Genomic DNA, 10,810 nt, shown 5'->3' with positions numbered 1-10,810 from the left:
TAAAAAATAACTCTCAATCTGTTTTATTTCACCTTAAAGATTATTCTGGAAGTGAGAGATAGATTGTCTTTCAAAAAAGAAATAATGTCAATAGCCAATTGACAAATGTCAGCACATTTCTAGTAACAAATTCTCTGTCAGAATTGACTTTTTCTTAGTGGAATTATAGTTCCTAAGAAGATTCGAGACTTAGATAGGTAAAATACAAGATAGATATGAGATCACCACCATGATTTGTCACTTTCTTTTAAGCTCAAGCTTCAGACAAAAGACAACAGCCTTTAAAAGTGAAGTCAAACGCCCTCAACTTATAGCCAACTTATAGAGCCAAAAATAGCCTGATGATGCTGACATGACAATATATGGTTCTGAGTTCCAGATACAGTAGTTCTTCCTCATGATACTTCTAACTTTCAGAATGAATCTCTTCCAGCTGACATTTCTTTCTGATGAGAGTCCCTCGTTCCTCTACTTAGCAACTGAAATCCAAACTTGAGCAAGGATGACGCAAGCATGGTCCATCTTGGTAGTGTCAACATATACTGGTAGTGTCCACGAATACTAACGTGACTGACACAGCAACCCTCTCTCTCTCTTAATCTAAGAATGGCAAACGCCATGCTGTCTGAGGACATCAGCCTCTTTGCGCTCTTTTTAAACTCTGATGAGCAGTGGGAGCTCAGATAACGGCTTCTCCGGCTTATTTAGGCACAGATGACTCTGCGAACTGATAGGAGCCAAACGCCCTTCCTCTTTCTTTAACCTCTGACCTCTGGTTATGCCTCTCCAGCTTCAGCCCAACTCCATTTAATAATTTAATAACATTTTGACATTTCCATGTGCACTTAAGAACACAGTAGATTAGCGTGGGCAGCCCCTTCCCTGCAGTGTGAATGGGAAGTTGACAACACTCTCAGAGGGCCGCTGAGTCAGCCAAGGGTTTGGTCCTGGTCTGGGGCTGATCTGGGGCTGATCTGGGGCTGATCTGGTGCTGATCTGGTTCAGCATGGGTTTGTGATTAGGAAGGATATTTTTCTCTATTTGTGTGTGTGTGAAGGATATTTTTCTCTATTTGTGTGTGTGTGAAAGAGATGTTCTCTATTTGTCTGTGTGTGAAGGATATTTTCTCTATTTGTGTGTGTGTGTGTGTGTGAAGGATATTTTCAATAGCAATCTCCAATATCAAAACACCTCTTCCTCTCCCTCTGCTCTCCTTCTTTCTGTCCGTAGTTCTTTCTCCTCTCACACCCTCCCTTCTCCATGTACCTCCCTCTCACTGCGCCACATCTCTCAGGGTCACTTCATCCCTACCAATCAATGCCTCTGTCCAATCCCCTCCCTCGTCTCGAGTTCTCTCCTCTACGCCCTGGGAATCTGCCAGACTGATAGAGGTTTCGGGGGAGGTGTTGGCTTCGTGTTCAGTATCAGTTCTGCTACATGGCCATTGGTTGCATGTTCCCCTGGGCCAGCTGTTTTTCTGACACTCGAGCCGTCAAGAATCTCTGAAGGAATCAATATGGATTGCCCGTCTGTGAATGTAGCTTTAAGTGAGCTACAGCCTCGTTATGGGCCCACAGGACCATCAAACAAAGAACAACAGCCTCCAAAGCCCTTAAACCCAACAAATGACACTGGTAAATTGTATTCCAGCATTCCTGCCTTGTGTAGACTAAGAGTTATTAAGCAGGACAAACTATGTTACATGAAGGGGTTTTACCAAAGGGCAACTAAATATTTAGACTAAAGATTTTTGTTTGAAGGGATCTGTGGGTAGGTAGATTGCTTAAATGAAGGGCAACTTGCTTGGTGATTCTCAACTGCAGTGGGAAATGACACATCTGTCACCTTACACCATCCTGCCTCTTTTGAGTGAAATTTGCCTTCAACTTGAATTTGAACAAAGTAGGTCCTTACTGGGGTGTGTAATGGTAGATACATCAAAGGGGAGACACGTGTCATTAACATGAAAGACCCATCAAATACAAATGTAGATGTTCACTTACAAAGCCTTGTCGAGGAGCTGTTGTTTTTCTTGCAACTCCTGCTTCAAGCTCTCGACCTCTACCTTCAACTCGATGTTCTGAAACAGAGCAGAAATAGATGGTATAAATCATTCAGCTTCTAGAAAACTCAGGCACATTATCAATTCATACGGGGCTTGTAGCCACATTTCCATACTGGGGAGCAAGGCAGCAAGGCAGTCAAATAAATCTGGCTGTTCTGTAGATATTATTCCCTCAGCAATAAATCGAAGAGAAATCCAATCAAAGTTTGAGGACTGACAATAACAACTGACAAAAGCAGTCATTAAATTTGAGATGTGGGCAGGAGGAATTCAATCTTGTGTCAGTTGGAAAGTATTTGCAGTACGTACACTCTTTCATGCACGTACAAACACTAACAACCCCTTAAAATCCCTCCCCCCCCTTACACACACACACACCATACACACACACACACACTCTAAAGCCCACATCAACAGGCCGCCGCTGATGAACACATAGTTTGTACTTTAGCTGTCGTGACAGGCCTCACAGGACATCTCATGTAACTGTGAATGACTGGACACGACATAACTGCCCTGCAGAAAGAGGGCGCCAGTCTCTCTGTACCGTGAGCGTGAGATATGGTTGCGTGTGTGTCTCTAAGATGTGTGTGTCTCTCCACATCAATATGCATCTGTGCTGTACGGCTGTGCATTTCATTTCATCTGCTGCATCTGACTGAAGGTGAGATCTAGACCGAACCCCCCCCCCCCCCCCCATCACATCCACATGTGCCATTCTCCCTCCCTCGCTCATTCTCTCCCTCTTTCTCTCTCAGTCTTTCACTCCCACTTGATTCATCAGGGGAGTCACTTAACACCACGCCGGGGCATCTTTCACTGCCGTCATGCCTTTTAAATATAGCCTGTGGGGAATGCAGCCCGCGCCAACAGCTGCAGCCTGTTGTTTACCTGCTCCACTCACACCCACTGGGCCGCCCGCCGGGGGCTGCTGGCACGGCACAGCCACACGGGCTTCATGGCCTTTACCAAGAGGACTGGGATGCTTTCAGCGAAGCAGCAGCAGATCCAATGCCGCTCAGTGACAGCCACGGGGATTAGTGCAGCGGCACGCTCGCTCGCTCGCACGGGCCAGGGACACACATCATGCACACAAACGCACGTACGCATTATTATTGGCGAACACACACTGGTGCACGCATGTACACAGTGGACATGCAGAATGGGGGCCATTTTAAAGATAGTATTTCAAAACAGAAGTACCGCAGACTCCATACTGACATACGTACACTAAAATTGGCACGAGATGAAATGAGAGGATTACAAAATGCAGTCTTCCTAAAGTCATAGTACTGCCAGTCTCTTTGGCCATCAGTATGTGTGTTCCATTATTGACCTTTTCGATGATGTGTTTGGCCAAGTAGTTCTGAACTGCCAGTCCAAACAGGTGGTGTGCAAACACATGGCCACTTCCTCCTGTTAGAATGTGTGTGACCTTTAGTGGAGCACAGCCTTGCCAAGGTACATTCTGACCATCTCCCTCTTTCTCCCCCCCCCCGCCCTCTCTCTCACACACACACACACACACACACACACACATATACACAAACACACTCACACATACACACACACACACACATATACACAAACACACTCACACACCTGCTCCCTCATACACTGAGCATCCCATGTTATGCAGCACGTGAGTCAACACTACAGAGCACACTAGCACACGTGCTAATAGGTCTCAGCCTGCATCATGAAACACTACAGAGCACACTAGCACACATGCTAATAGGTCTCAGCCTGCATCATGAAACACTACAGAGCACACTAGCACACATGCTAATAGGTCTCAGCCTGCATCATGAAACACTACAGAGCACACTAGCACACATGCTAATAGGTCTCAGCCTGCATCATGAAACACTACAGAGCACACTAGCACACATGCTAATAGGTCTCAGCCTGCATCATGAAACACTACAGAGCACACTAGCACACATGCTAATAGGTCTCAGCCTGCATTATGAAAGCCATCTGAGCCGTCGGACTCTCTGTTTCACATGGATGATATGCAACAGAAACAAAATGGCCCAGGATTAGTGCACCTGTTTCTCAGTGTTGTTATTTGAGAGTTGACAATATTTTATATGTATCTTTCACAAAATTCTGAATCGTAATATAGAACCCCACCTCACCGCAAGGAGGCCAGCAGGAAACGTACCATATCAATGACTCCTCTGACTTACTGACATACTGTATATCACCTGCGCCATCACCAAAAGCACCCCGTATCAATTGCTGCATTTGAAATCAGAAACATAGGATTTAAATCACGACACTCAAACTCAACTACATTAACACCTGTAGTATAACTCATGCCCCCCCACCCGACCTCTCTCTCTCTCCCTCTCTCCCTCTCTCTCTCCCTCTCTCTCCCTCTCTCTCTCTCCCTCTCTCTCTCCCTCTCTCCCTCTCTCTCTCTCTCCCTCTCTTTCCCTCCCTCTCTCTCTCCCTCTCTCTCTCTCTCTCTCTCTCTCTCTCTCCCTCCCTCTCTCTCTCTCTCTCTCCCTCTCTCTCGGAGGCTAAATATAGGGCGATTCCACCTGCTGTTTTTGTCCCCTAGCCCACAGCAACAGAATCTTGTTTAACTACTTGACTGCTCACCTCCGCCTCTGATTGGTCCAGGAGTGAGAAAAAGGTCAGCAGCAGTGCCATCCGTATTCCATAACACACCTAATGTGCATCACAGCACCAATACACACACACACCACCCAGACAATCTCAAAGTCACTTATCACAGCACCAATACACAGAAGGGAACACACACACACACCACCCAGGCAATCTCAAACTCACTTATCACAACACCAATACACACACCACCCAGGCAATCTCAAAGTCACTTATCACAGCACCAATACACACACCACCCAGGCAATCTCAAAGTCACTTATCACAGCACCAATACACACACCACCCAGGCAATCTCAAAGTCACTTATCACAGCACCAATACACACACCACCCAGGCAATCTCAAAGTCACTCAAATGCAAGTATTAAAAAAAAGAGCTATTTTCAAAATATATAATCATTTACAATCATATCTGGGATTATGATGCTATTGAGTGGACTAGCCTACGTCTTCCTACATCCAGCAGAAACACTGTTTCACATTGACGACAGCACATCTAAGGACGCAACTTCCACAAGAGGGACATGATTATTTATCCTCTTTGGTGCCTAGTCCAATCAATTTCAAATCGATTGTAATTCAGAGTCAAAAGTTCCATCTAACACCACAGCGATCTGTCTGAAGGAACTAAATGTCATGTCTTGGTCCCTAGCCTGACTGAACGATGGACATGAGACAAAGCCTCAGGTCTCATACCTCCCATCTGGGCTTCATCCTTCATTACCAAACTGCAAAACCATCAAGGTGTAAATGTCAACCGTCTCTCCAGCCAATTAGTGCTGGCATCTCTTTGAAGGCTCTGTGCAAGAGAGGAAGCTTTACCGTAAGGATCAGAGAGTACTTTGTCTGTTGATGATGAGTGTGTGATTGGCATGTCATCTCCGGCTGCATCTGTTGTACATCTTGTTTGCGTGATTGTCATACAAGGGGTTCAACTGTGATAAGAGTGAGATTAGAAGTGAAGGAATCTCATTTGGATCAGACAAGTGACATGTGCATATGAGTGTGTTGGTGTCTGTGTGTGTGCATGCATGCCTGCCTGCGTGTGAGAGTGAGTGTGTGTATATGAGTGTGAGATGTTGTTGTGGGTTACCGGAGGGACATAGAGCCATGTGTGTGTGTGTATGAGTGTGAGATGTTGTTGTGGGTTACCGGAGCGACATAGAGCCATGAGTGTGTGTGTATGAGTGTGAGATGTTGTTGTGGGTTATCACATGACATAGAGCCATGTGTGTGTGTGTATGAGTGTGAGATGTTGTTGTGGGTTACCGGAGCGACATAGAGCCATGAGTGTGTGTGTATGAGTGTGAGATGTTGTTGTGGGTTATCGGAGGGACATAGAGCCATGAGTGTGTATGAGATGTTGTTGTGGGTTATCACATGACATAGAGCCATGTGTGTGTGTATGAGTGTGAGATGTTGTTGTGGGTTACCGGAGGGACATAGAGCCGGCCCATGGCTGCTGCCCTTTCACTGGTATTAGGGGATCCTGTTAGAGCACCGGGCCACAGCACATGGTAATCTCTCATAATTACACAGAGTCAGGGGGAGTTTATACTGACAGACAAACATCAGACACATGGACACACACAGACACACACACACACACACACACAGACAGACACACACACACACACACACACACACACACAGACACACACACACGCACACACACACAGACACACACACACACACACACACACACAGAGAGAGACACACACACACACACACACACACACACACACCCCAACTCAAATAGGCAAACTAGTTTGAATGATAGAATACGAAAACCCTGAGCATTGATTAAAGTGTAGTGTCTTTTGTAAGTGTTACAAGAGACTCTTGGACAGCATAATACAACCACTACAATAAAAGACATTCCGTGGTGCCTGACAGCCTCACAACAGATTCTATTCTCATAGCCTTGCACAGAGCACGAAAGCTCCTTTGTTGCAGCATCTACAGTTTTTACAATCAAAGTGTGTATTGTTTTTTTTTCATGTGAGAAACACACAACATACACCTCACATTTAACATCACATTCCCATTCTACACTACACACACACACTATACACAACAATCAGGGCAATAAAGACAGAAAACAAATACACAATTGAAATAAATAAATAAATAAAATAAAATAGAAAAAAGGGGGTGTTAGTTAAGATTGAATAATACTTGAAAACAGTTCATTATGGGGCACTAGTCAGTTGAAATTGAATAAAATGTAGGAAGTGCGACCAGACCTGGTAGAATTGACCCCTACCATCATTTAATCCTGCAGCATCTACATTGAGCACATTCACCCAAAGCTCCCACTCAACGAGCACACATCCCTTGTTTCAACATCTACATTGAGCACATTCACCCAAAGCTCCCACTCAATGAGCACACATCCCTTGTTTCAACATCTACATTGAGCACATTCACCCAAAGCTCCCACTCAATGAGCACACATCCCTTGTTTCAACATCTACTTTGAGCACATTCACCCACAGCAAGAGCAAGAGACATGAAGAACAATCACAACTGAAAACTAACATGCATGTTTAATGCATTCAAAATACAATTTCACTTTTGTGCGTGTTTTGAAGCAAACAGGTAACTAACCTTTCATAAATTGTGTTTTTATGAGAAACATTTCCCTAAGAATTTGAGTGAGATCATTTCAGATAGATAGCATTCAATAAGAAAAAGAGATAGAAATTGTTGAAAATTGTAAATTGTTAAAAAGGTTCAGTAAGAAAAAGAACAATTTAACTGTTCCGCAATTTTTAAATTACTTTGGATAAAAGCATCTCCCAAATGACTAAATGTAACAAAACAATATTCTACAACATGGGGGTCACATTTTTCCTACCCAAGGGCATAAGGTCTCATTTCTGGTGGTTTGTGCTCATTTCCTCAGAAACACATTGCCTTTTGTGGCTCTTAGCTTCACTAATCGTAAAGGCAAGCTGCCTGTTGTGTCTTAAAGCCTTTTTTTTTTTCAAACGCAATAGAAGACATTTTTCACAGATTCATATCTGTTCATAACTGCTGAGGTATATATGAGGGTAACCTGAACATATTTACCTCTGGAATACCATTTACACATTTACAGGAACATATTGATATCTGAGGTATATATGAGGGTAACCTGGACATATTGATATCTGAGGTATACTATATGAGGGAAACCTGAACATATTGATATCTGAGGTATACTATATGAGGGAAACCTGAACATATTGATATCTGAGGTATACTATATGAGGGAAACCTGAACATATTGATATCTGAGGTATACTATATGAGGGAAACCTGAACATATTGATATCTGAGGTATACTATATGAGGGAAACCTGAACATATTGATATCTGAGGTATACTATATGAGGGAAACCTGGACATATTTACCTCTGGAATACCAGTAATGCAATGTGTCGTTGTCTAAAATCCCCGTACTCTCTCATCATGTTATCTCCCATGTGATCACAGCTCCCACTCCAGAGCCCACTCCCGTGTCACTGGCTACAGATCAACGGGCATGGACTTTAACATTCCTGCTATTGACACTGCCCATGATCACAACACAAAGCTTACCAAATGTTATTAAAGAAATATTACATATTAAATAAATGTAACTAAAATGACTGACTTCAGTATGGAGTACAATGAACAAAGAAAGCTTACTAACTTAATGTATCTCTTAAATAGTTAAGAATCCATATTGTTCTTGAAATAAAATAAGGCCTTTTAGTGGTCTTGTGGTTGTAATGGCCCTATAGAACCCTATAGAGGCCTGATATATTTCAAGATATATTAAGTCAAGGTCTGAAAGTACTTAAAATAGGAGACGCCAGCCTGTCCTCCACCCAGCAGTGAAGACAAGAATGCCCAGTCCATCTGTCCCTCAAACAGCCTGTCTGAGCAGATTGTCTGCTTCATCCCACCACCCAAGCCCACAACATCTATTATTATCTAATAACACTCAGCACTGCAACATCTGCACCAGATCAGCTTTCTTTCGCTATTTTACTCTCTGTTACCCGTTGCCTTGTGCTTCTTGGATAGGATACTTTAACTCAAACTGGTATCCTAGTGGAGAATCTAGATGGATCTTCTTTGTGAAATTATAATGTTATCTTCCTTTGGAAGCATTTTTTTGGAGAACAATGTTATTTCTTTGAGTGCAGAGGGTTATAGCTTTTGTCCAAATCAATCAGCAGTGAAACGAATAGGATCTCTCCACTCTTGGGCTAAGTCTTGTGTAGTATCTAAGGATTCCTGCATCCCTGGACCGCTGTCCACAATTAAGTCCAAGAACTCACCGTTCTGAAGACATCATCACTGCTGTCCTCAAACTTCTGCTGGATCCTCTCCTCCAGGAAGTAGATGCGGAGCTTGAGGCTGAAGTTCTCCTTCTTGAGGTCATTGAGGTGCTGCGACAAAGTACGGTAGTAGTTAGTCATGTCAGGTCCTCGTTCCGGGGGGCATCTTCAACGCCCCTCAGTTTTGCGGCATGGCCACGCAAAAACTACGGAAGGGACCATAAAAAATCAGCTGACGCTATATATCTAAAGCCACATCGTGGCATAAAAAAACACACACACACACACACACACACACACACTCTGTTATCTACTAAAAGAACACAGTGAGGGCTGGAAGGCCCTGTGTGGATCAGAATTGTCGGCAGGTTGACTCCATGGTCAGTTGTGTGGCAGAGGACTGAGGCACAAGGTTTTTCTGGCTCGGGGGAGGCATCCCAGGAATCTGTGTCTGACAGAGGAGCAGCCTACAGGATCACAGGCTCCAGCTAAATGTAAGATGATCACTCTCTTAGGCCAGGACAGGGGGGGGGTGAGGGGAACAGAGCCAGAGACACTGATAGACAGAGAGGGAGAGAGAGAGAGAGAGAGAGAGAGAGAGAGAGAGGGAGAGGGAGAGAGAGAGAGAGGGAGGGAGAGAGAGGGAGAGACACTGATAGACAGAGAGGGAGAGAGAGAGAGAGAGAGAGAGAGAGAGGGAGAGGGAGAGAGAGAGAGAGGGAGGGAGAGAGAGGGAGAGATGGAGGGAGAGAGAGGGGGGAGAGAGAGAGAGAGAGGGAGAGAGAGGGGGAAAGAGAGAGAGAGAGGGAGGGAGAGAGGGAGAGACGGAGGGAGAGAGGGAGGGAGAGAGAGGGACAGACAGAGAGAGAGAGAGAGGGGGGAGAGAGAGAGAGAGGGAGGGAGAGAGAGAGAGAGGGAGGGAGAGAGAGGGAGAGAGAGAGGGAGGGAGAGAGAGAGAGAGGGAGGGAGAGAGAGGGAGAGACAGAGGGAGAGAGAGAGAGAGAGAGGGAGAGAGAGGGAGAGACAGAGGGAGAGAGAGAGAGAGAGGGAGGGAGAGAGAGAGAGAGTGAAAGAGAGAGAGAGAGAGGCCATACACTGAGACCCGCCCAGGGACTCTCTCTCCACCACACGTTTCCCTCTCCTTTAATGCTCTTCTTTTGCCTGACTGAGTGATCTTGCTGTATTGAAATGTCATGTGCGACACAAATGATAACAAAAAGGATATTTACACCTTCTGCTCACGTATAGTTCCAGCTATAGGGATAGCTTGCCACCACTCCCTGCCTGACAACTCACAGAATGTCAGAGTGGATCTGTCACTGCAATAAGTCAACTCACAGTCAGAATGGATCTGTCACTGCAATAAGTCATTTCCAAGGCTTCTGCGATGACATCCATTCCCGTCATCCATTGAAAATCTAAATGAACGGTGTATAAGAGGCAGAGAACCACAGCAGTGAGCGCTGGCTTCTGTGTGGACAGGATTGCATCCAGCGGGAGCTGGACTGAAACAGAAGCCGCAGAGGAGAACTAGAGCTATTTTAGGGAGGTGTCCTGGGTTTTACTGTCTGGGCCTCGCATCATAGTTTCTCGTCAGGCTAGAAAAGACCCCTAATATATCATACCACATACACACAATTCCCAAACGCGCCTACTTCAGCTCAGAAGGAAGAGTTCCTTTATGCCTCTGTTTACTCTACAACATGTTGATGTGAAATCAAACTCCCAGGACTGTTTAAAAAGAGATTCATAGCTTCTCACAGACACTTAGTATCATGCTTTATCAAAGAAGA

At 44.8% G+C, this 10,810-nt stretch overlaps 1 protein-coding gene across 1 annotated transcript in view; it reads right to left on the bottom strand.

The window, feature by feature from the left end:
- LOC105903973 (myomegalin) overlaps positions 1-9,480 on the bottom strand; it is a 53,706-nt gene extending 44,226 nt beyond the window's left edge. The window contains exons 1-2 of the mRNA XM_031560301.1: positions 9,018-9,480; positions 2,004-2,080 (exon numbers count right to left, since the gene is read on the bottom strand). Coding sequence (XP_031416161.1) covers positions 2,004-2,080; positions 9,018-9,158 — 218 coding nt within the window. The 5' untranslated portion in view covers positions 9,159-9,480. The remainder of the gene's footprint in view (positions 1-2,003; positions 2,081-9,017) is intronic.
- Positions 9,481-10,810: the final 1,330 nt, after the last annotated feature.

Source organism: Clupea harengus, chromosome 22, assembly GCF_900700415.2.
Source record: "Clupea harengus chromosome 22, Ch_v2.0.2, whole genome shotgun sequence".
In the NCBI taxonomy this organism is placed as follows: Eukaryota; Metazoa; Chordata; class Actinopteri; order Clupeiformes; family Clupeidae; genus Clupea; species Clupea harengus.
The sequence above is the reverse complement of the archived record's forward strand: the minus strand, read 5'-3'. Positions and strand labels throughout refer to the sequence as shown.